Below are 22,145 nucleotides of genomic sequence, written 5' to 3' on the forward strand. Positions count from 1 at the left end.
GTTTGATATATCTCAAGAATGCTGACCAGTGTGGTGGCACCTAAAAGTTACTCAAGTATTTCATCTATCAATTCAGTTTAATGTACTAAATTTAAATTTCTTCTTTGCCATAATGTATCAACACATAACTACATTATTTGGCTGTCATATGACAATTTCCCTACCACTGTGCACAAAAATGACATGACTCTGGCAGTAGAAAACTCCTAAAAAAAGTTATTTGGAAATTCTACCAATCCATCAAGACCAAACTCAGCTTCTATCACCACTAAAGCCTTCCCCAGCTTTGCCAGTGTGAATTTCTTACTCTTTTGGACTATAGCACATACTATGTGTAATTTCATCTGACATCTATTATAATGCATGTCTTATTTTTTTTTAAGTTTTATTTCTAACTAAAATGTGAATTGAAGCTGAGAGTTAGGTTGGTTATACATCTTTGTAACCATCACAATATGTGCATTTTAAGTGACAAACATCCAAATACATAATGACAGAAAAACAAAGTCAAAGAACTTTTGACGGAATCTTATGCTTTTAGCAATAATCTGAGCATCTGAAACAAGTAGCTACAATTTAACCACCAAGAAAGTATTAAATCTTTTTTTAAGGGAAGCATTCTAAAGATAAATAATTTTTACCATGCTTGATAATTTAAGTCAGCAGTAATTATCATTTTGCTTTAACAATTTAAATGGCATACTGATATACTCTTGCAGAACCCTAGGCCATTTACTGTCAGACTTAAGAACAACCTTTTCCAAAAGTGAGAATCAAATAATAACTTTAATAAACAGTGAGTATCTCACAGGATTGGGTAAAGCTTTAAGTCATGACCCATCTTAAAGATCTATCAACAACAAGGAAAAAAGCACACATTATTATCAATTAAAACAATCTTATAGTGGTATAAGTCTCCTATATCCCAGCCACTTAACTATATACTTTACAAACACAAAAGCTAAATATTTTCCTGATATTATACATGAAGAAACTAACATGGAATGGTGATTAAGAAACTTAGCCAAAATGTACACCTGCAGTGATCTAAAAATAAACCAACATTTCATCTATGACAACTTTGGTTAACCTCTACAATAAATCCAACTGAATACCTAAGATTAGTTTTGTAACTCCATATTTAAATATTATGATTATTAGCTGTAAAATATTTCCCTCTAAAGTTTGTTTGTTTGTTTGTTTGTATGTTTTGAATTAAAAGATAGGAGAATCCTCAGACACAACAGTAACATTTCTTTCTTAGCTATGGGATCTTTGGTACAAGGAACATTGAAAAGTTTTGCCCTCTTATTAGTATAGCACAAATACAAGATCCACTAAAAATACTAATAAATTTATGGGGTGCTTACTATGTGAATGGCACTGTGCTATAGGAAATCTCAGACTCCAAGGCCATAAATCGAGACAATCCTCTCTAATCTTATATGATAGCCATCCTTGTTTTCAAAGTTTGCCTTACTGTTTAAATGGACACCTTATACCAATAAATAGGATATAGAAGGACTTCGGATTGCCTATCTCCTTTAAGGGATTTATTTAGTTCTAGTCATTATATTTATACATGCACAAGTACACATGCATATAATATAAAACACAGAGAAAGAAAGAAAACATAAACCTTTTCTGTCTTACCTTTCTTTATTCTTTCCTTACCACCTATAATTTGTTCTTCTTGTGGCATCTGAGATAATTTCTGCCTAAACAACTTCTCTAGAGCTTGTGCCATAAGAACAATGTCATCTCCAGGCTAGAAAATATATAAGATTACAACATGGTCAACAATTCAGGCTACCTTAGAGAAGACAGTGACACAGTACTCTTAGTATTTACTAAACAGTATTTATTGCTTCTAAATTAAGTTTAGAAAATAGTGCAGCGGCTCATATTTTAAATTCTAACAAGTCACGTTAGAATGTAACATGTAACTTCTAAAAATAACCCAGGTAGCCTTTATGAGTAATAGAGGATTACAATCCAACCAATCATACTAATACAGAAAGGTTTTAGAAATTAAAATTTCTACCTCACAAATAAGTTAAAATATATTAATGGCTGTGCAAAGTACATGACTTGACTTGATGTGATTGTTTTCAATTAACTATAAGTGATAAAATGACACTGCAAAGCTAATTTAGTTTTTAAATCTTTTTTTAAAATTTATTCTGAGAGCATGTGTGCATGGGCGCAAGCTGGGAGGGACAAAGAGGCAGGGAGAGAAAGATTCCCAAACAGGCTCCACCCTCAGCAGAATCCCAGGGTGACCTGAGCCTGACCTGAGCCAAAATCAAGAGTTGGTCATTTAAATGACTGAGCCATCCAGCTGCCCCTTTTTTTTTCTTTCAGTTTTTAAATCTTAACTACCTGCTTGGAAGTCTTCCACTTGCTTTACTCACTACTGATAAAAAGCCTAAAGCAGAGAACACTGACTTCGAGTTAGGTATGTCAGGAAAATTACTGAACTTCATTTTAATATGTTAAATGTAAAAATACACTTGACATTGTTAAATTAAAATGAAGTTTCCAATGGCACTTTCAGAATACCATTAGTTCTGATTTTTTTTAAAAATTCATATTGACTAAGAGTCTTAAATTTTTTATTTTTATTATTTTATTTATTTTTAATTTTATTTTTAATTTTTTAAAATTTACATCCAAATTAGTTAACATATAGTGCAACAACGATTTCAGGAGTAGATTCCTTAATGCCCCTTACCTATTTAGCCCATACCCCCCTCCCACAACCCCTCCAGTAACCCTCAGTTTGTTCTCCATATTTAAGATTCTCTTATGTTTTGTCCCCCTCCCTGTTTTCATATTTTTATTTCCCTTCCCTTATGTTCATCTGTTTTGTCTCTTAAAGTCCTCATAGGAGTGAAATCATATGATTTTTGTCTTTCTCTGACTAATTTCACTTAGCATAATACCCTCCAGTTCCATCCACGTAGTTGCAAATGGCAAGATTTCATTCTTTTTGATTGCCGAGTAATACTCCATTGTGTGTGTGTGTGTGTGTGTGTGTGTGTGTGTGTGTATACACACACACATACATATATGCCACATCTTCTTTATCCATTCATCCACCGATGGACATTTGGGCTCTTACCATACTTTGGCTATTGTTGATAGTACTGCTATAAACATGGGATGCATGTGTCCCTTCGAAACAGCATACCTGTATCCCATGGATAAATGCCTAGTAGTGCAATTGCTGGGTCATAGGGTAGTTCTATTTTTAGTTTTTTGAGGAGCCTCCATATTGTTTTCCAGAGTGGCTGCACCAGCTTGCACTGCCACCAACAATGCAAAAGAGATCCTCTTTCTCCGTGTCCTCGCCAACATCTGTTGTTGCCTGAGTTGTTAATGCTAGCCATTCTGGCAGGTGTAAGGTGGTGTCTCATTGTGGTTTTGATTTGTATTTCCCTGATGATGAGTGATGTTGAGCATTTTTTCATGTGTTGGTTGGCCATCTGGATGTCTTCCTTGGAGAAGTGTCTATTCATGTCTTTTGCCCATTTCTTCACTGCATTATTTGTTTCTTGGGTGTTGAGTTTGTTAAGTTCTTTATAGATTTTGGATACTAACCCTTTATCTGATATGTCATTTGCAAATATCTTCTCCCATTCTGTCGGTTGCCTTTTAGTTTTGCTGATTGTTTCCTTTGCTGTGCAGAAGCTTTTTATTTTGATGAGGTCCCAGTAGTTCATTTTTGCTTTTGTTTCCCTTGCCTCCAGAGATGTGTTGAGTAAGAAGTTGCTGTGGCCAAGATCAAAGAGGTTTTTGTCTGCTTTCTCCTTGAGGATTTTGATGGCTTCCTGTCTTACATTGAGGTCTTTCATCCATTTTGAGTTTATTTTTGTGTATGGTGTAAGAAAGTGGTCTAGTTTCATTCTTCTTCATGTTGCCGTCTAATTATCCCAGCACCATTTGCTAAAGAGACTGTTTTTATTCCATTGGATAGTCTTTCCTGCTTTGTCAAAGATTAGTTGGCCATACATTTGTGGGTCCAATTCTGGGTTCTCTATTCTGTTCAATTGATCTGAGTGTCTGTTCTTGTGCCAGTACCATACTGTCTTGATGATTACAGCTTTGTAGTATAGCTTGAAGTCTGGGATTGTGATGCCTCCTGCTTTGGTTTTCTTTTTCAAGATCGCTTTGGCTATTCGGGATCTTTTCTGGTTCCATAAAAATTTTAGGACTATTTGTTCTAGCTCTGTGAAAAATGCTGGTTTGATAGGGATTGCATTGAATATGTAGATTGCTTTGGGTAGTATTGACATTTTAACAATATTTGTTCTTCCTATCCAGGAGCATGGAATCTTTTTCCATTTTTTTGTGACTTCTTCAATTTCTTTCATAAGCTTTCTATAGTTTTCAGTGTATAGATTTTTCATCTCTTTGGTTGGATTTATTCCTAGTATTTTATGGGTTTTGGTGCAACTCTAAATGGGATCGATTCCTTGATTTCTCTTTCTATCGCTTCATTGTTGGTGTATACGAATGCAACTGATTTCTGTGCATTGATTTTATATCTTGCGACTTTGCTGAATTCATGGATCAGTTCTAGCATGTTTTTGGTGGAATCTTTTGGGTTTTCCATATAGAGTATCATGTCATCTGCGAAGAGTGTAAGTTTGACCTCCTCCTGGCCAATTTGGATGCCTTTTATTTGTGTTTTCTGATTGCAGAGACTAAGACTTCCAATACTATGTTGAATAACAGTGGTGAGAGTGGACATCCCTGTCTTGTTCCTGACCTTAGGGGAAAGCTCTTAGTTTTTCCCCATTGAGGATGATATTAGCATTGGGTTATTCATATATGGCTTTTATGATCTCGAGGTATACTCCTTCTATCCCTACTTTCTTGATGGTTTTTATCAAGAAAGGATGCTGTATTTTGTCAAATGTTTTCTCTGCATCTATTGAGAGGATCATATGGTTCTTGTTAAGAGTCTTAAATTTAAGGTGGCACTGATAGTTTGGGAACCAAATTTCTATTACATTTCAGCATCACTAGTGATTTTGAGTAAATGGGATGCAAGTTTTAAAATATTTAGATATGGAACAGTTTAAAAAGGATGCAGTGCTCTAGGAAACAGGAATACTATATGGAGAAAAAGCTTAATACACAAATCCAGTTTTACAGATGAAAGCAAAAGTGAAAATTAGGGTCAAAATGTCCACATACAGTATCAGACAAGCTAATGCATCAACACAAATGCAAACATTTCTACTGGAATAGAACACAGTATCTTTAGGTTAACTTGTCATGTCATGAAGTTTAGATGTACGTAATTTGTTTGAATCCATACCATGAACATTTAACTTAGATTGGTTTATCATTTATAACTGAAATGGCAGAAGTATGGTAAAGAACACATAAATGATACTTTATTCACAGAAACCAGCTATCATTGGCATTTTGGCTCAGGTTATGTTCTCATGGTCTGTGAGATCAAGTCCCACGTTGGGCTCTGCACTGACAAGGTAGAGTCAGCTTGGGAATTTCTCCCTCCCTCTCTGCCCCCCTCCCATTTACACACATGCTCCCTCTCTTTCCAAATAAATAAATAAACATTTCAAAAAATGAAAAAAAAGAAAACAAAAACCATTACAGGTATTCAGGCAAAATTATGGCAAATAGATCGTGAAAAAATATCGATACATGAAAATTATGAAATCAAGCAAAAAAAATACCCCTATCCTTAAAAATATGTAAAATACCCCAGGGGCGCCTGGGTGGCTCAGTCGGTTAAGCGTCCGACTTCGGCTCAGGTCATGATCTCGCGGTCCGTGAGTTCGAGCCCCGCGTCGGGCTCTGTGCTGACAGCTCAGAACCTGGAACCTGTTTCAGATTCTGTGTCTCCCTCTCTCTGACCCTCCCCCATTCATGCTCTGTCTCTCTCTGTTTCAAAAATAAATAAACGTTAAAAAAACATTTTTTTAAATAAAAAAAAAATATGTAAAATACCCCAAATCAAGGTATGAAAACTGAAATCAGCACACTTTTTATGCACATCCTCTATATGTAAGACCAAAAAAATAATCAAGTATAACATAAACCTTACATACCTTGTTGTATAAATAGCAATTTGAGAACATTATGTTGAAGTCTTCTATACACTCTGAAGCCTTCATATAATATTTATGTTCTAAGCGCTTCTTAATTGTATTTAAATCCATTGGGGTTTTTATAATGGTGTAATAATCCTGTGGTTTTCATGAAAAAATTCTAAATGTTAGTAGTAAGAACAAATTCATTACAACTATTGGTACACAAAGAAATTTAAGAAGCTATATACGTGTAACTAGAAAGAGCAATTGATTACCTTTAAAAGGCTATAATCTAGAAAACAAAACTTTTGTGATGAGAAACAAAGCTGACTGCCATGGCATTTTTCTTCAGAGAAAAAAACAAACAACAAATAAGACTAACAAAGACAAGAGCATAAGAGTAGAACTATCCTGGAAAATAAAAAGTGAAAGGCATGAAGAAAAACCTAGAATTTATGAAGTATGACAGACCCAGAGTATAATCCCAGTGCCATGGTTTACTACTTAACAAATTACTTAACTGTTCTGTTACCAGATGGCTAAAAATTCCTAACAGAAGACCTAAAATTGAATTCTATGTATGATGCCTCTAAGTCTTATGTATGATGCTTCTAAGACAAAAGTGTCAAGAGCAACTTCATGGAGAAGGTGACATTCATGACAACCTTGCATCAAAAGGTCAAACGACACATTCAAAAAAAAGTCAAGTGACACATTCTATAACAAGAAAGCATTAACTATAATTTACTACAAACTGTTAAAATAAGAATTAATGCTTAGAAAAATGAGCTTTGTCATTTAAAAAAATGCTCATTCGGAAATTCTTCAGTGGTACGGAATAAATTGTCTTTATTAAAGATATTTTATAATATTAAAGACTAGTTTATTTCTTTTAGAGATTTATGGAATTTTTCTTTTATAGCTAACATAATCATAGGACACACTTACAGGCAACTTTAGTTTCACAGCATCGACAGGCTGCTGAAAAGGCCAGGAAAAATTATGCCTCCATAAAGCCTTCAGGACAACTTTTTGTAGATACTGCAGTTGATTTGTCAATCGCCCATTTTTCTTAGTATTTATATATTCTGGTGGTGGAGGGTTAACAATTGCTGTTTGTCGACTTGACAGAGACATTCTTAACTGCGTCAAACACTGATAGTACAATGTTGTCTACAAATACACGTCCTTAAAACACAAATACAAAACTAAGTTACTTTCAAAGCACATTTAATATAGTTTCTATAGGAACTAAAAAGGGTTAAAGAGTGGTATTATATTTTGCAGTACATCATGATTAAGACAAAAAAAGCCAAATGATAAATGAATCCATTTTTACACAAATACAAACCTTTTTCTATGTAAGTACTAAGAGTTCTTTCATTATGTATGCCTTAGTTTTGGATGATTTAAGGTATTTAAAATTTCACAGTATTTCTTCTGCCTTTCTAAAACACAAACTGAGGTCTTAACAGGAAAAGTCTGTAAGTTCCTGGTAAAAAAGAATTAACAGGAATGTTTATAGTTACTCTACAATTATTAATTCAGTAAAAGAAGAAAGGCAAAATAAAGGATTTTTCTGGCTAATTTAAGTGATTTATTTTTTTTTAAGTAGGCTCCATGCCCAACGTGGGGCTTGAATTCATGACCCTGAGATCAAGAGTCACATGCTCCAACAGAGTGAACCAGCCAGGCACCCCTAAAGTGTGCCTTTTAAAACCTATTAGAAAGAAATATGACACATATTAAAATGCTAGTCTTTAGTGCATATTACTATATCTAAAGTAAAACTTCGTATTTCTGTAAGACAATATCTAAAATTCCTACACAGCATTATTACTTTAAGGATAAAAGAGCAAAGGTACTACGAAGTACATCAATGAAACAAAAAGCGAGTTTAAATAAATTGTCCATTTTTTTAGAACAGTGTTAGATTTAGCCAGTGTATTTGTTTGCACTAAAGCAGTGTTAGTTAGGGGCACCTGGGTGGCTCAGTCGGTTGAGCGTTCGACTTCAGCTCAGGTCATGATCTCACAGTTCATGGGTTCGAGCCCCGCATCAGGCTCTGTGCTGACTGCTTGCTCAGAACCTGGAGCCTGCTTTGGATTCTGTGTCTCCCTCTCTCTCTGCCCCTCCCCCACTCACACTTTGTCTCACTGTTCCTCAAAAATAAATGTAAAAAAAAAAATTAAAGCAGTGTTAGTTCTCAACCACGTATTAATCACTTCTGGATCTTTTAAAAGAAATTATAATAAAATACATAAAATTTACCATTTTAACTATTTTCAAGTGTACAGTTCAGTGGTATTAAGTATATTCATTTTTGAGCAACTAATTTTTAGAACCTTTTCATCTTGCAAAACTGAAACTCTATACCTATTAAATAACTCCTCATTCTCTATTCACCCCAGCCCCTGGCAACCACCATCCTGTTTCTACGAATTTAACTACTCTAGGTATCTAAGTGGAATCATATAATATTTGTCTTAGTATAATGTCCTCAAGATTAATCTATATTGTAGCATGTCAGAACTTCCTTCATTTTATAAAGTTCAATATTTAATTATCTGTATATGTCACATTCTGTGTATCCATTCATTTCATCAACAGACACCTGGTTAGCTTCCACCTCTTGGCTATTATGAATACTGCTGTAAACATGGGTGTATAGTTATCTCTTCAAGACCCTGCCTTCATTTCTTATGGATACACCCCAGAAATGCAGAAGTGAGAATTGCTGGACCACATGGTAACTTTTTTTTTTGAGGAGTCCCATACTGTTTTCCATAGCACCAGCAATATTTTACACTCCCATCAACAGTCTACAGGGTTCCAATTTTCTCCACCTCCTCACAACGCTTTTATTTAATTTTATTTTTTTTACTTAAAAAAAAATTTTTTTTTAACGTTTATTTATTTTTGAGACAGAGAGAGACAGAACATGAATGGGGGAGGGGCAGAGAGAGGGAGACACAGAATCGGAAGCAGGCTCCAGGCTCTGAGCCATCAGCCCAGAGCCCGACACGGGGCTCGAACCCACGGAGTGCGAGATCGTGACCTGAACCGAAGTCGGACGCTCAACCAACTGAGACACCCAGGTGCCCCTAATTTTATTTTTTTAATTACCAGCCATTATAATGGGTGTGAGGTGTTGTGGATCATTTTAAAAATACCAATGACAAATGCCCAGGCCCCTTGGAGACAGGGCTTGCAAATCAGTTTACTCTTTACATATCCCCGGTGCTTGTGATGTATAGCCAGGATTAAGAACCACTACACTGAAGTGAATTAACTTGGAGGCGATTAACAATCTTATAATTTATTTCACTTCATTACACTCTTCTCATGTCATACAAATGTGAACTTTTTTTAAAGTTTTTTATTTATTTTTTTTAATGTTTTTATTTTTGTGAGAGACAGCATAAGCTGGGGAGGGGCAGAGAGGGAGACACAAAATGTGAAGTAGGCTCCAGGCCTACTTCAGCTGAGCTGTCAGCAGAGCCTGACACAGGGCTCGAACTTGTGAACCACGAGATCATACCTGAGCTAAAGTCAGAGGCTTCACTGACTTAGCCACCCGGGTGCCCATGGACTACAACCATTAATGTTATTAACAAAGGGGATAGTCTAGTGTTACAACTGAAACTGGTTCTGTTTTGCAATTATTTAAAGTTAACCTATCTTTGGAGTGTCCCAATTACTAGACCCTCTTCTTCACAAAGATAACCACTAAGATAACTTCTTTCCCATAGATTAAATTGTGACTGCTTTTGACCTTTACATAAATGTAGTATTATTTACTATGTATTACACTGCATATGGCCTTTCATCAATATTATGTTTATAAGATTTATCTGTTATTTGTTCATCTTCATTGCTGTATAGTATATTATGATTGAATTGGACTATACAATCAATCCAACTCATCTTGCAACTTTTGGATTGCTTACAGTGTCTGACATCTTTGTACATGCTATGAACATGCTTGTGGTGAATATGCACATACATTATTTTGGGTATAAACTCAGAAGTGAAAATGTTGGGTCATAAGTTTTGTGTATTCAACTTTAGGAGATACCAGATTTCAAAAACGTACCAATTTATAGGAGCAGCAGTTTGAGAATCCCACTTATTCCATATCCTTGTTAATATGTAGGGTTAGCAGGGTGCCTGGGTGTCTCAGTTGGTTGAGCCTCTTTGACTCTTGTCATGAGCTCATGGTTTGTGGGTTCCAGCCCGCATCTGGTTCTGCATAAGCAGTGAGGAGCCTGCTTGTCTCCCTCTCTCTGCCCCTCCCCTGCGTGCTCTCTCTTTCTCAAAAAATAAATAAAAACACAAAAAAAATTGTTTCAATTAAAAAAAAATTATCAGTGCGTTCCATTTTAGCCATTCTGGTGAGCGTATGATGGGATCTCACTGTGATTTTTATATTTCACTGAGGATTCATGATATGAAAAACCTGTTTAATGTCTATTGACCACATGAATATCTTCTTTGTCAATCACCTGCTGAAGTATCCTACCCATTTTTCTATTCGGTTGTCTGCTATTATCTTACTGATTTTTAGTTCTTCATATTGTCTGAATACAAAACCTTTGTTATGTGTGGTCCAAGTATTTCTCCATGCTTTTCCTTCACAACGTCATTTTAAATAGGCATTTAAAAAAATTCTTTTGTTTTATTTATTTTTGAGAAAGACAGAACATAAGTGGGGGAGGGGCAGAGAGAGAGAGGGAGACACAATCCAAAGCAGGCTCCAGGCTCCAAGGTGTCAGCACACAGCCCGATTCGGGGCTCGAACTCACATACCGTGAGATCATGACCTGAGCCAAAGTCAGACACTTACCCAACTGAGTCACCCAGGCACCCCATAAATAGGCATTCTTGTCTGCAATGTTAATCCATCAGCTATTACTGTTTTGCCACTACCTTGTTTATCTACTGGTTTACTACCTGTCTCCCAAACCCTCTCTCCTGCTTTGTTTGTATTGCTATAGGGCAGACTGAGGTCTTGTTTGACTAATGCCTAGGACAGAGCCTACAGAGGCTGAATTAAAGTGTTCAGATTCAGTTTTATGTTAGAGATAGAGAAGATGTGACTTTTTATATAGGGAGAAATAGGGAAAGAAATCAAGAATGTTTTACTTTTGGGGCACCTAGGTGGCTCAGTCTGTTAAGCATCCAACTTTACCTCAGGTCATGATCTCATGACTTGGGAATTCAGGCCCTGTGTAGGACTCTGTGGACAGCTCAGAGCCTGGAGCCTGCTTCAGATTGTGTCTCCCTGTCTCTCTGTCCCTCCCCTTCCCATGCTCTGTCTCTCTCAAAATAAACATTAAATTAAAAAAAATTTTTTTAAAGAATGTTTTACTTTTAAGTCTTGTTGCTCAGGAATCTGCCTTAAAAAATAGATGAACGGGGCGCCTGGGTGGCGCAGTCGGTTAAGCGTCCGACTTCAGCCAGGTCACGATCTCGCGGTCCGTGAGTTCGAGCCCCGCGTCGGGCTCTGGGCTGATGGCTCGGAGCCTGGAGCCTGTTTCCGATTCTGTGTCTCCCTCTCTCTCTGCCCCTCCCCCGTTCATGCTCTGTCTCTCTCTGTCCAAAAATAAATAAAAAACGTTGAAAAAAAAAAAAAATTAAAAAAAAAAAAAAAAATAGATGAATGAATGACTTAATGAATTCTTATCAGTTAAAAAAATGCCTTTTCCAAACCTGTTCCCCTCATCAAAACCTCAACTCCACTATACCCTTTTGCAAAGGATCTCAGTTTATAAGAGAAACCCTTTATTTAAAAAAAATTTTAACATTTATTTTTGAAAGACAAAGAAAGAGCACTAGTGGGGGAGGGGCCGAGCGAGAGGGAGACAGACAGAATCTGAAGCAGGCTCCAGGCTCTGAGTTATCAGCAGAGCCCGATGTGGGGCTTGAACCCACAAACCGAACCGTTAGATCATGACCTGAGCCGAAGTTGGATGCTTAACCAACTGAACCACCCTGGTGTCCCGAAGAGACACCCTTTAAAAATTAATTTCCCTTGACTTCTTTTACTTCCTGTTCTATTTCCTCTTACTTCATAAGTGCCTCCCCTTTTCCATGAAGATCTTTCCCCTTTTCCAGAATCCTATTATTTCATTAATAATTCCTTCATTTCTGCTATTGTAGGTTCCTTTTTTAATTAGGTTTAAGAAAGTTTTCCTCTAAAGATTATACAATACATAATTATATTTCCTGCTCTTAAGACTATATTTTCTATAGTCTTATTTGTAATTTGCCTTTACAAATTAGTTATTTATAATTAATTTCTGCTAGTATTTGTCTGTAGATATGCTCTAGTCAGCCTTAAATTTTTTCCTTAAAAACACCTTTTCACACAAAAACCTGCACACAGTTGTTTATAGCAGCTTTATTAAAACTTTGCCAAAACTTGGAAGCAACCAAGATGTCCTGCAGAAGGAGAATGGATAAACTGGGAAACATCCAGAAAACGGAAGGTTATTTAGCGCTAAAAATAAAAGAACTATAAAGCCATGAAAAGACATGGAGCAATCTTAAATGCATATTAAGCAAAATAAGCCAATCTGAAAAGGCTACATACATACTGTATGATTCCAGCTATGAGATTCTGTAAAAGGCAAACTATGGAGACAGCAAAAAGATCAATGGTTACCAGGAGTTGGGGAGAGGGAAGGAGAAAAAGATGGAGAGCACAGAGGATTTTTAGGGCAGTGAAAAGACTTCATATTAGATCATAAAGATGGATAAATGCCATTATACATTTGCCCAAACCCTCAGAATGTACAACACCAAGAGTGAACTCTAAAGCAAACAAAGGACTTTGGGTGATAATGAGCTACCATTGTAGGTTCATCTACATATTTTGCCAAAAATATCTAACAATCTTTTAGATTTAATTTTCATGTAACAAAATTAAAGGGTTAGGGCATCTGGGTAGCTTAGTGGGTTGAGCATCTGACTCTGTTTCGGCTCTGGTCAGGATCTCACGGTTTGTGATTTGGAGCCCCATGTCAGGCTCTGCGCTGACAGTGCAGAGCCTGCTTGGGATTCTCTCTCTCCCACTCAAAATGAAATAAATAAACTTAAAAAAAAAAATTAAAGGGCTAGAGCTGCACTGTCCAATATAACAACCTTTAGCCACATGGAAGTATTTAAGTTCAAATTAACCAAAATTTCCTAAGTCAAAAACTCATCCACATTTCAAATGCTCAATAGCCATAAGTTATAAGTCTATTGGCTACTATATGGGACAATGCAGCTATAAAACATTGCTATCACTGCAGGAAAGTTCTGTGGTACAGTGCTAGAAAAAAAATGAAACAAAACCATTAAGAAAACAGACAAATGTAGAATATATAATATTCTATAAGACAAATGACCTAAAACAAATAAAAAAAGACAAATGGTCTATCTTTTATAAAAAGATTATAAAAGAAAATGTCTGAAGACATAACAGAACTCAATTTTATCATCCTAGATCAAATACTGGTTTGAGATCAACTATTAAATATATTTTGGGGACAACTAGGGAAAATTATGGAATTGTTCATTTTGACAGGTTTGAGAATACATTATGATAGATATGAGAATAGTATAGTGATTATGTAAGAAAAGTGTTTAAATGTATGCTCAAAAAATTTGATGTGAATAACAACATTAAAATAGGTTCTAAATGATTTGGGAGAAAAACCTATATACACAAGCAAACAGGGCAAAATATTGACAATTGTTGGTAGATATACAGGTGTTCTTGGTCTATTTTTTCTATATATTAGAAATTTTGGGGCGCCTGGGTGGCGCAGTCGGTTAAGCGTCCGACTTCAGCCAGGTCACGATCTCGCGGTCCGTGAGTTCGAGCCCCGCGTCAGGCTCTGGGCTGATGGCTCAGAGCCTGGAGCCTGTTTCCGCTTCTGTGTCTCCCTCTGTCTCTGCCCCTCCCCCGTTCATGGTCTGTCTCTCTCTGTCCCAAAAATAAATTAAAAACGTTGAAAAAAAAAATTAAAAAAAAAAAAAAAAAAAAAAAAAAAGAAATTTTAAGCAATAAACTTATGGTACACTGTGGCTGAAGGCTGCAGATGGACTGATCATGAACAAGAGCTCTGATTTATCATTGGGCAAAAGAATAGTTAATTATTTCCTTTATAAAATATTCTTTGTAATTACCCCAGTCTTTCTTTTAAATGTATTTTAATCTTCCATTTCTTATTAAAAAATTTTAGTTTTTTAATGTTTATTTATTTTTGAAAGATAGGGAGGGAGGGAGAGAGAGGGAGAAAAAGGGAGAGAGAGGGAGACAGAACCCAAAGCAGGCTCCAGGCTCTGAGCTGTCAGCACAGAGCCTGACATGGGGCTCGAACTGACAAACTGTGAGATCATGACCTGAGCCAAAGTCAGACGCTTGACTGAGCAACCCAGGCACCCCCTTATCTAAAAAAATTTTTAAAGGAGTTGTGGTGGGGGCACCCGGGTGGCTCAGTCGGTTAAGTGTCTGACTTCAGCTCAGGTCATGATCTCACAGTTTGTGAGTTCAAGCCCCGCATTGGGCTCTATGCTGACAGCTTAGAGCCTAGAGCCTGCTTTGGATTCTGTGTCTCCCTCTCTCTCTCTGCCCCTCCCCTGCTCATGCTGTGTGTCTGTCTCAAAAATAAAACATTAAAAAAAATTTTTTTAAGGAGCTGTGGTGTTTTATATTTGGCAAATTTCTGTTCACTGACACGATTCTACTTTCTCTAAAGCCTTTTATTATTAATCCTAATAATTTTATTATTAATTTTTATTAGAAAATGTTCTCAGTAATAGAAAACAAAATGCCAGCATAATAGTTCAGCAACACAAACCCCCAAAAGATTTTCACCTTATTTGATATAATGGTAGGTTCTAATCAGCTGAAAGGTGTCACTTACTTATACTCCAACATGATTAAACTATGGAGTTACAAGTATACTGCCAAATATACATAACCTGTAGCCTCCCTTATCTCTGTGAAAGTTCACTGTTGTTTCCAATGTTCATGGTGAGTTGTCATTTTATTGTTTCTGCTTTCAGACACTTTTTATCCATGGAAAGACAGTGAAGGCAAATGAAATCTTATCTCTTAAGAATTCATCTCTTAAGAATTCAATGTTATGTAACAACCACCACTGACAATTGCACAAAGACAATGTAACAAATTCTGAAAAGTTCTGGTTTACTTTGATGAAGATAATCACATAATTAGTATCACTTTGTCAGATCATTCTATGGTTCCATGAAGAAATTGGCTGAAAATCAGATGTTTATTTTATTTTCTATTTTAGAGAAAGAGCACATGCAAGCAGGGGAGAGGGACAGAGAGAGAGAATCCCAAGCAGGCCCCACACTCAGCACAGAGCCCAATGCAAGGCTTCATCCTATGATCCTGGGACCATGACCTGAGCTGAAATCAAGAGACACTCAACTGAGCCACCCAGCTGCCCTGAAAATCAGACCTGTTTTGTTCACTTAATAGCTCATTATAAAATAATCTTTTGAGTTTTGGGAAAATTCTTAAGGATAATATACTATTTATAGACTTCATTAAAAAATGAGTTTATTTGAATTTTAACATCCATGTGGCATACAAAGTTTCCTTTCCCATTCTTGTTCCTTAGCCAACTAGGACCCCTCCTTACTGTTAGTTTCTTGTGCATCCTTTTAGCAACTTTTTTACACTTAATTCATATTAGAAATGGTCCCAGGGCAGCTCCATTTTTAAGTTTATTTATTTTGAGAAAGAGAGAGAGAGGAAGAGGCAGAAAGAGAGGGAGAGAGAGAATCCCAAGCAGGTTCCGCACTATCAGTGCAGAGCTTGATGTAGGGCTTCACCTCACAAACCATGAGATCATGACCTGAACAGAGATCGAGTCACTTGCTTAACCAAATGAGCCTCCAAGTACCCCCAGCCCCTCTAGTTTTAATGGCTTCCCATTAAATATATATAATGTTGCAATCAATATCCTCATAAATACATCATTGCTTTCATCTGCCAATACCTATTAGAGATATATATATTTTTTTGGCCTGGCCTTTGGATATATTTCTATTAATGATTTTTAGGACAACACTTTTACATATTGCTATATGTTTAATTACCGTTGAGAGATTCTAATTTATATCTCTACCAACATACAAGAATAAAAACTTAAACTTCTAAGAAACAAAAGTCTTTGAAGTGGTTGTGAATATTCCAGTCATTCCTGACAAAAGTTATAAACCAAGCCAAAGGTTTCCTGAAATGCACAAATGAGCTAAAACATGTTTCCAAAATGTTACAAGAAACATACAAGTTCACCTCAAATTCAATGTAGGCACAGACATATCAGGAAGAGTCTGATCTCTTTGGCAAAAACCAACTTCTTGAGTTTGCCAAGAAAAAAATGTTTACAAAATTCTTCAATTATTGCCACCTCAGTGGTGCAAGTATTAAATTGTATTGCGCTATATGCTTACTGAAGTCTCAAGGAATTGAGCTGATTGAAAAACAAAATAATTGGGTGCCTGGGTAGCTCGGTCAGTTAAGCATTCGACTTTGGCTTAGGTCATGATCTCACGGTCTGAGTTCGAGCCCCGTGTCGGGCTCTGTGCTGACCACTCAGACCCTGGAGCCTGTTTCGGATTCTGTGTCTCCCTCTGTCTCTGACCCTCCCCCGTTCATGCTCTGTCTCTCTCTGTCTCAAAAATAAATAAACGTTAAAAAAAAATTTTTTTTTTAAAAAGCAGCCAAACTGTTTAAAAAAAAAAAAGAAAAACAAAATAATGTAAATTAATATATTTTGAGCCTCAATTTTGGATGGAATTGAACTTTGAGGTTTTGAATAAAGATTGTTCAAAAACATCTTCCATCATTTCAATAAATAGCAGAGAATAAGTTATTCTGCTGTGTGGTGGTACTTCTGGTTGAACTTCATGGTAGATTTTACACATGCAGGGAAGCAGTACAGCAAGGAACTCAAGAGTTTGGATTCTGAATACCACGTGGTTCCAGGGCTCAGAAAGGTCAAAGGCAATCCACCCAGTGTGAGCTCACATAGGGACTCCAAATCCTGCCTCATCAAATGAGCAGCCTCCAATTCAAGGGAGAAAATGGTTTCTTCAAATTAAAATCAGGCTTCACTTAAAGTCAAACAAATAATTTCTAGAAAATGTATACTCTTCACAATGATTCAATCTTCTCGTCTACTCCTTTCATTCTAGAAATGGGACACGGACACCTTCCCTGTCTAGAACTTGGTTCCCAGGTACTCTACATAATGAGATAACAACAGTCCTTGATCTCTCTTGCTTGTATCATCAACATTTCTATACTAGCTTACCCTCCATATACACTTTCTCAAGTCTCCTTAAAAATTCTTCTCGATCTTATTGTCTCCTTGAAGCCTCAATCTTCTCTCTTCTGTACCTCACACCGGAGCATCCTAAAAAATGACACTGTTTTTACTCCCCACCTCACACTCAATTCTGTCCCAGCCATGCCTCTAAAATTCCCCCTACACTAAGGCTAATACTTACCATACTTAGTTGTTAAATGGATTCTTTTTGAGTTACATCTTTCTTGACCTCTCAGCAATATCTGTCACTAGACTATCTTGACTCTCTTGAAATTCTTATCTGGTTTCCAGGATACCACTATTTTCTTTTCCAGATTCTATTTGTTCTTTTATTACATACTTATAAAGCACCTACAATGGTGCCAAGCACTGAACTAGGAATTGAGGATACAGTCTCTTTATAGAGACTTACAAATAGGTAATTACAACAGGATACTGATAATTACTGCTTTGACAGAGATAGGAACTGGGTGATATGGGAACAAATGGAGTCAGGCTGGAAATCCAGAGGATGTTATCTCCTTCATTATCTCATTTTCTGCTAACCTATTAATATCCTCCAGGGTTCTTCCCTTGCTCTTTGGGTTTTTGTTTTTGTTTTTTTTTTTAACTCCATCTACACACTCCCTGACTCTGGGATATAAATTTACATATTCTGAGTACATAGGGTATTTCTATTTTCGATCCCCCAAACCACTTTTTTTGTTCAATCACTTGTTACTCCCACCTGAATTGATACAAAAGTGAGGTTTTGATTTTTGTTCAGTAATTTACAACCACACTGTTCAACCCACTGCTGTTCATGATATACACATATATAAACCCCCTTGCCTGTCTCATTAGACTCATGTTGCTACTATCCCAATCCCCAACCTGCATAAGCCACACCCAAAAATTTACACTTCTTCACTGACCCCCGGCCCCCACTTTGTGCTCACACCTGTCCATGGTTTTGAAATTTTTCCCCTGCTTACCAGAGCTCCTCCCATCACTCTTTAGGCTAATTTCTATCTGTCTTTCAAGACCCAGCTCTTTTATCACTTCTACCCAGATACCTCCCCCATCCCCTTCTACCCACTCGGGTCCTTCCCACGGGTCCCAAAGCACCACGTAGATACTTGTAGATACTTCATCTGAATTCTTAACGTAAGCCAGTGCCTTGAGGTTAGGTGAGCCTGACCTGCCGCACTCAACAGGATTAATTAAGCATGTTAAGAGCTTAATAATGTTAAACGAATAAATAAAGGAATAAATCAAGGCTGGGGATCTTCCTGTCCCAAACGATGATACCCAGGATGAACAATAAAATGCCAGCAACAGCTAAAGCTCCGTACTTTCTTCTGGACACCCAAAACTACAGTACATCCAGAGACCCACCAATCCTAGGCCTAAGAGCTGCACAAAGACCAGGAATGTTTTTCAAGAGTTGGGAGTAGGCGGTTGTGTAACCGGAACGTCACCCCCCTCGCCCTAACCTCCTTCTTCCCACCCCTTCCTTGCAAAAAATGCCAAAGCTTTTAAGAGGAAGGTCCCCAGTTTTTAAAAGGGTCCACTGGGGCAACAAGCTTGCAGTTGGTAAGCCAAAGAAAAGCAACTGGCAGCTCACCTGGGCAGCAACGCACGCACGGGTATGGCCTCCCCAACTGCCTCGCCAGTCGCAGTGTTGATGGGGGAGGGGAGAAGAGAAAAAAACGGTTGTTTCCTACTCAGGGTCCCGCCGAGGGCCCGGATCCCAAAGCAATGCTCCAGGTAGAGGCTCTGTCACCTTTGGTGAAAAAGACCTTATCTGATCGTCCCCTCCAGCTTGCACAAGATGAAGCGGTGCGAGGTAGCAGTCCTTCACCGACCGTCGCCGCCAGCTCTCGCCCTAATGGCGGCGGCCACTAGCCGGCAGTGACAGGCGCCTTTATGGGAGACCTGCTGCAGGCGGCCCGCCCATTGGCCTGAGCGTGTCACGTGGCCACGCCTGGAGCCCGGCGGCGGGTAAAGTGCGCGAGGTATCAGCTCCGTAGTCCGGCTTTCGCCGAGGTTCAAGGTCTTTCACCCTGGGAGTGCACGTTTGTTGAGCCTTTACTGAATGCCAGGTATGGTGCAAAGAGCTGGGGGTTTAGGAGAAGGAGTGCCACCCAAGAGTTTATCATTAAAACAATTTAATGCATCAGACCTGTGTTGTTTTGGGGGGAGGGGGTCCTGAGTTTTGGCTTGCATTGTTTTCGTCGTTTTCGTCCTTTTCTCCAGTTCCCCCCAAAGTTCCCATCTCTTGCACGTAGTGAATGCTCAGTATTAGCAGGTGAGGTGGGAGCCCACATGAGCTCATTGGTTTTAAAATGGCACTTAAGAGTATTTTAAAGACAGCTGCGTGAAGAGAGTGATTTAAGATTTTGAGAGTCTTGGCGACTAACTCCGTTTTATTTGTGGACGTGTATTAGAAGAGTGTATTTAACACCGAAGAGTCAATACCGTAGCGTATACTTGGTTTAGATTTGATGTTTGTGTTCTTGTTTTTGTTGTTTAAACCCTTATTAGGTAGGAAAAAGATTGGAACTAGGGTGTGATCTAGGTATAGACCTAGGGTGTGACCTTTATGCTGGGAAAGGCCTAAAGGAAGTCAAAGGAAGTAAAAGCCAGGAATGACCTGTGCAAATCTTGTTCAGCTGTCAACTTTTTGGCTCTCCTCCTGAGAACCAATATAAGGGAGAAGCGCATAGTCCACACTCCAGTGATCTTTTAAAAAGCTAAATCTCATTTTGTTAACACCCTTAAAACCTTTCAATTACTGCCCATTACTTTTAAGATAAATATCAAAACCTTTTAGATGAACTACAAGAGGGGGCACCTGGGTGGCTCAGTGGGTTAAGCATGCGATTCTTGATTTTGCTGCAGGTCATGATCTCACAGGCTCAGGTCCAGATCTCACATTGGAGCCCAGGCATTGGGCTGTGTGCTGATGGCCTCAGGGCCTGCTTGGGATTCTGTCTTTCCTTCTTTCTCTGTCCCCCTCCCCCACCCCATGCACACACGGGCTCTCTTTCAAAATAAATAAACTTAAAAAAGAAATGCTACAAGGCCTACATGAATTCTCTATCTCCAGCTCCAACCACCCCACCAACAGTTCCCGTATTTCCAGCCACACTGACCTTTTAGTTCTTCCCAGTACTCTATTACCCTCTCCTCCCTTCCTTCCCCCTCTCCCCCCAGGGCTTCTACGATGGTTTCTTCTCTCTACTCCCATCCTACCCTCAGGTCTCAGCTCAGTCATTTCCTCAAGGAGGCCTCCACTAGATTGGTCTTCCTATTATACACTCTCATTACAACCATATTACATAGCACCCATTACAATTGTAATTATACAGCCAGGCAAATAGTTAATGTCTATTTTCCCCACTACACAGTAAGCACCATGAATGCAAAGTATCAAAAGTCAGAGTGTATTATCATTAAGTACATTATCCTTTGATCCTGCCAAGTTTTAAGGACTGTGACAAATCAGATTTGAATTAAAGGTGGGGGAGGTAGTGAGGGGGAGAGATTTGAGTTTTTTAAAGAAACTTAAAATGGTTGTAAAATGGAGAATCTGGAGAATGGGTTTATTTGGGAGGTAGACTCCCAAAGATTTGCTGTTAGAGTGGATGTAAAGATGATATGGTGTTTCTGGCTTGAGCATTTGGAGGAAGGCACCATTTACTGGCAAGGGAATTGTAGGAGGGGAGCAAGTTTGGGGGAGGAGGAAGATAATGAGTGCAGTTTTGAACATGAATTTAGGGTGCCCATAAAATATCTGGATAGAGGTTTTGAATGGTGAGTTTATTATACAGCTCAAAATTCAGTCTAAGTTAAAGATGGGAGAGGAAGGCAGGAAAGAAGTTACAAGAGTAAAATAGTTTTGAATATTTTTGAATAGTTTTGAAATAATGTTTATGGAGAACAGGAGACAAAATTGACTGGGAAAATACTTTGAATATTTTTGAATAGTTTTGAAATAATGTTTATGGAGAACAGGAGAAAAAATTGACTGGGAAAATGTCTTAGTAAGACATATCTGAGACAGTTAAGATGGAGAAATTTGTAATTGTTCATGGAGAAGATAATTGCTTTTCCCCAGTATTGAGATTTTCCAAGGAATGTGTGACAGATAATACAGAAAAGTTGCTTCTAAATTATTGGTAAAAAAGTGGCTGAAGACCAGCAACAGTATAATACAGTAAGACTAGGATATCACAAGGCTATTCTGTGACATAAAATAGTTGTACTTATGGGTTTTTTTTAGAAAAACATAAAAAAGTTCCATTTTAGTTTAAATCAATATATCACATGAATATAGATGAAAGACATTTTCAACTTTCCATCTTACATTCTAGCATCACATTCAACAAGAGGAAGCCCATCTTTCTGGGCTCCTATGGATTTACAAGGATCCCCAGATAACTGAGAGAATTTAAATTTACAGGGTGTCTACGTGGCTCAATTGGTTAAGTGTCTGACTCTTGATTATCTGGCTCAGGTCTGAAGTGGGTTGTGTGCTGGGTGTGGAGCCTTGTTGGGATTCTTTCTCCCTCTCTCTCTACCCCTCCCCCACTCTGTCTCTTTCTCTCAAAATAAATAAACATAAAAAAAGAATTTAAATTTGTAAATGGTTTTGTATAGGAATTTGGAAGCAATTTAATACATACAGCTATAGAGGATAATTTGTTACTAAAAATAAAAATATGTTAAC

General features: G+C 37.7%; 1 protein-coding gene and 1 long non-coding RNA gene across 7 annotated transcripts in view; one reads left to right on the forward strand and one right to left on the reverse strand.

The window, feature by feature from the left end:
* The window catches only part of BRDT (bromodomain testis associated), an 81,196-nt gene extending 61,920 nt beyond the window's left edge, over window positions 1-19,276 (reverse strand). Inside the window, exons 1-6 of one of the 6 annotated variants that reach the window (XM_058716591.1) lie at window positions 19,038-19,276; window positions 17,417-17,518; window positions 7,423-7,563; window positions 7,020-7,259; window positions 6,090-6,227; window positions 1,654-1,768 (exon numbers count right to left, since the gene is read on the reverse strand). In XM_058716591.1, the coding sequence (XP_058572574.1) occupies window positions 1,654-1,768; window positions 6,090-6,227; window positions 7,020-7,208 (442 nt within the window). In that variant the 5' untranslated portion in view covers window positions 7,209-7,259; window positions 7,423-7,563; window positions 17,417-17,518; window positions 19,038-19,276. Of the gene's footprint in view, window positions 1-1,653; window positions 1,769-6,089; window positions 6,228-7,019; window positions 7,260-7,422; window positions 7,564-17,416; window positions 17,519-17,612; window positions 17,724-19,037 lie in introns of those variants that run through there. The other 5 variants (XM_058716597.1, XM_058716592.1, XM_058716593.1 and 2 more) reach the window with 5 other exon arrangements.
* Window positions 19,277-19,370: 94 nt separating this feature from the next.
* Window positions 19,371-22,145, forward strand: part of LOC131504384 (uncharacterized) — a 33,992-nt gene continuing 31,217 nt past the window's right edge. Inside the window, exon 1 of the long non-coding RNA XR_009257953.1 lies at window positions 19,371-19,515. This is a non-coding gene — a long non-coding RNA (uncharacterized LOC131504384). The remainder of the gene's footprint in view (window positions 19,516-22,145) is intronic.

Source organism: Neofelis nebulosa, chromosome 2 (genome assembly GCF_028018385.1).
Source record: "Neofelis nebulosa isolate mNeoNeb1 chromosome 2, mNeoNeb1.pri, whole genome shotgun sequence".
Lineage (NCBI taxonomy): Eukaryota > Metazoa > Chordata > Mammalia > Carnivora > Felidae > Neofelis > Neofelis nebulosa.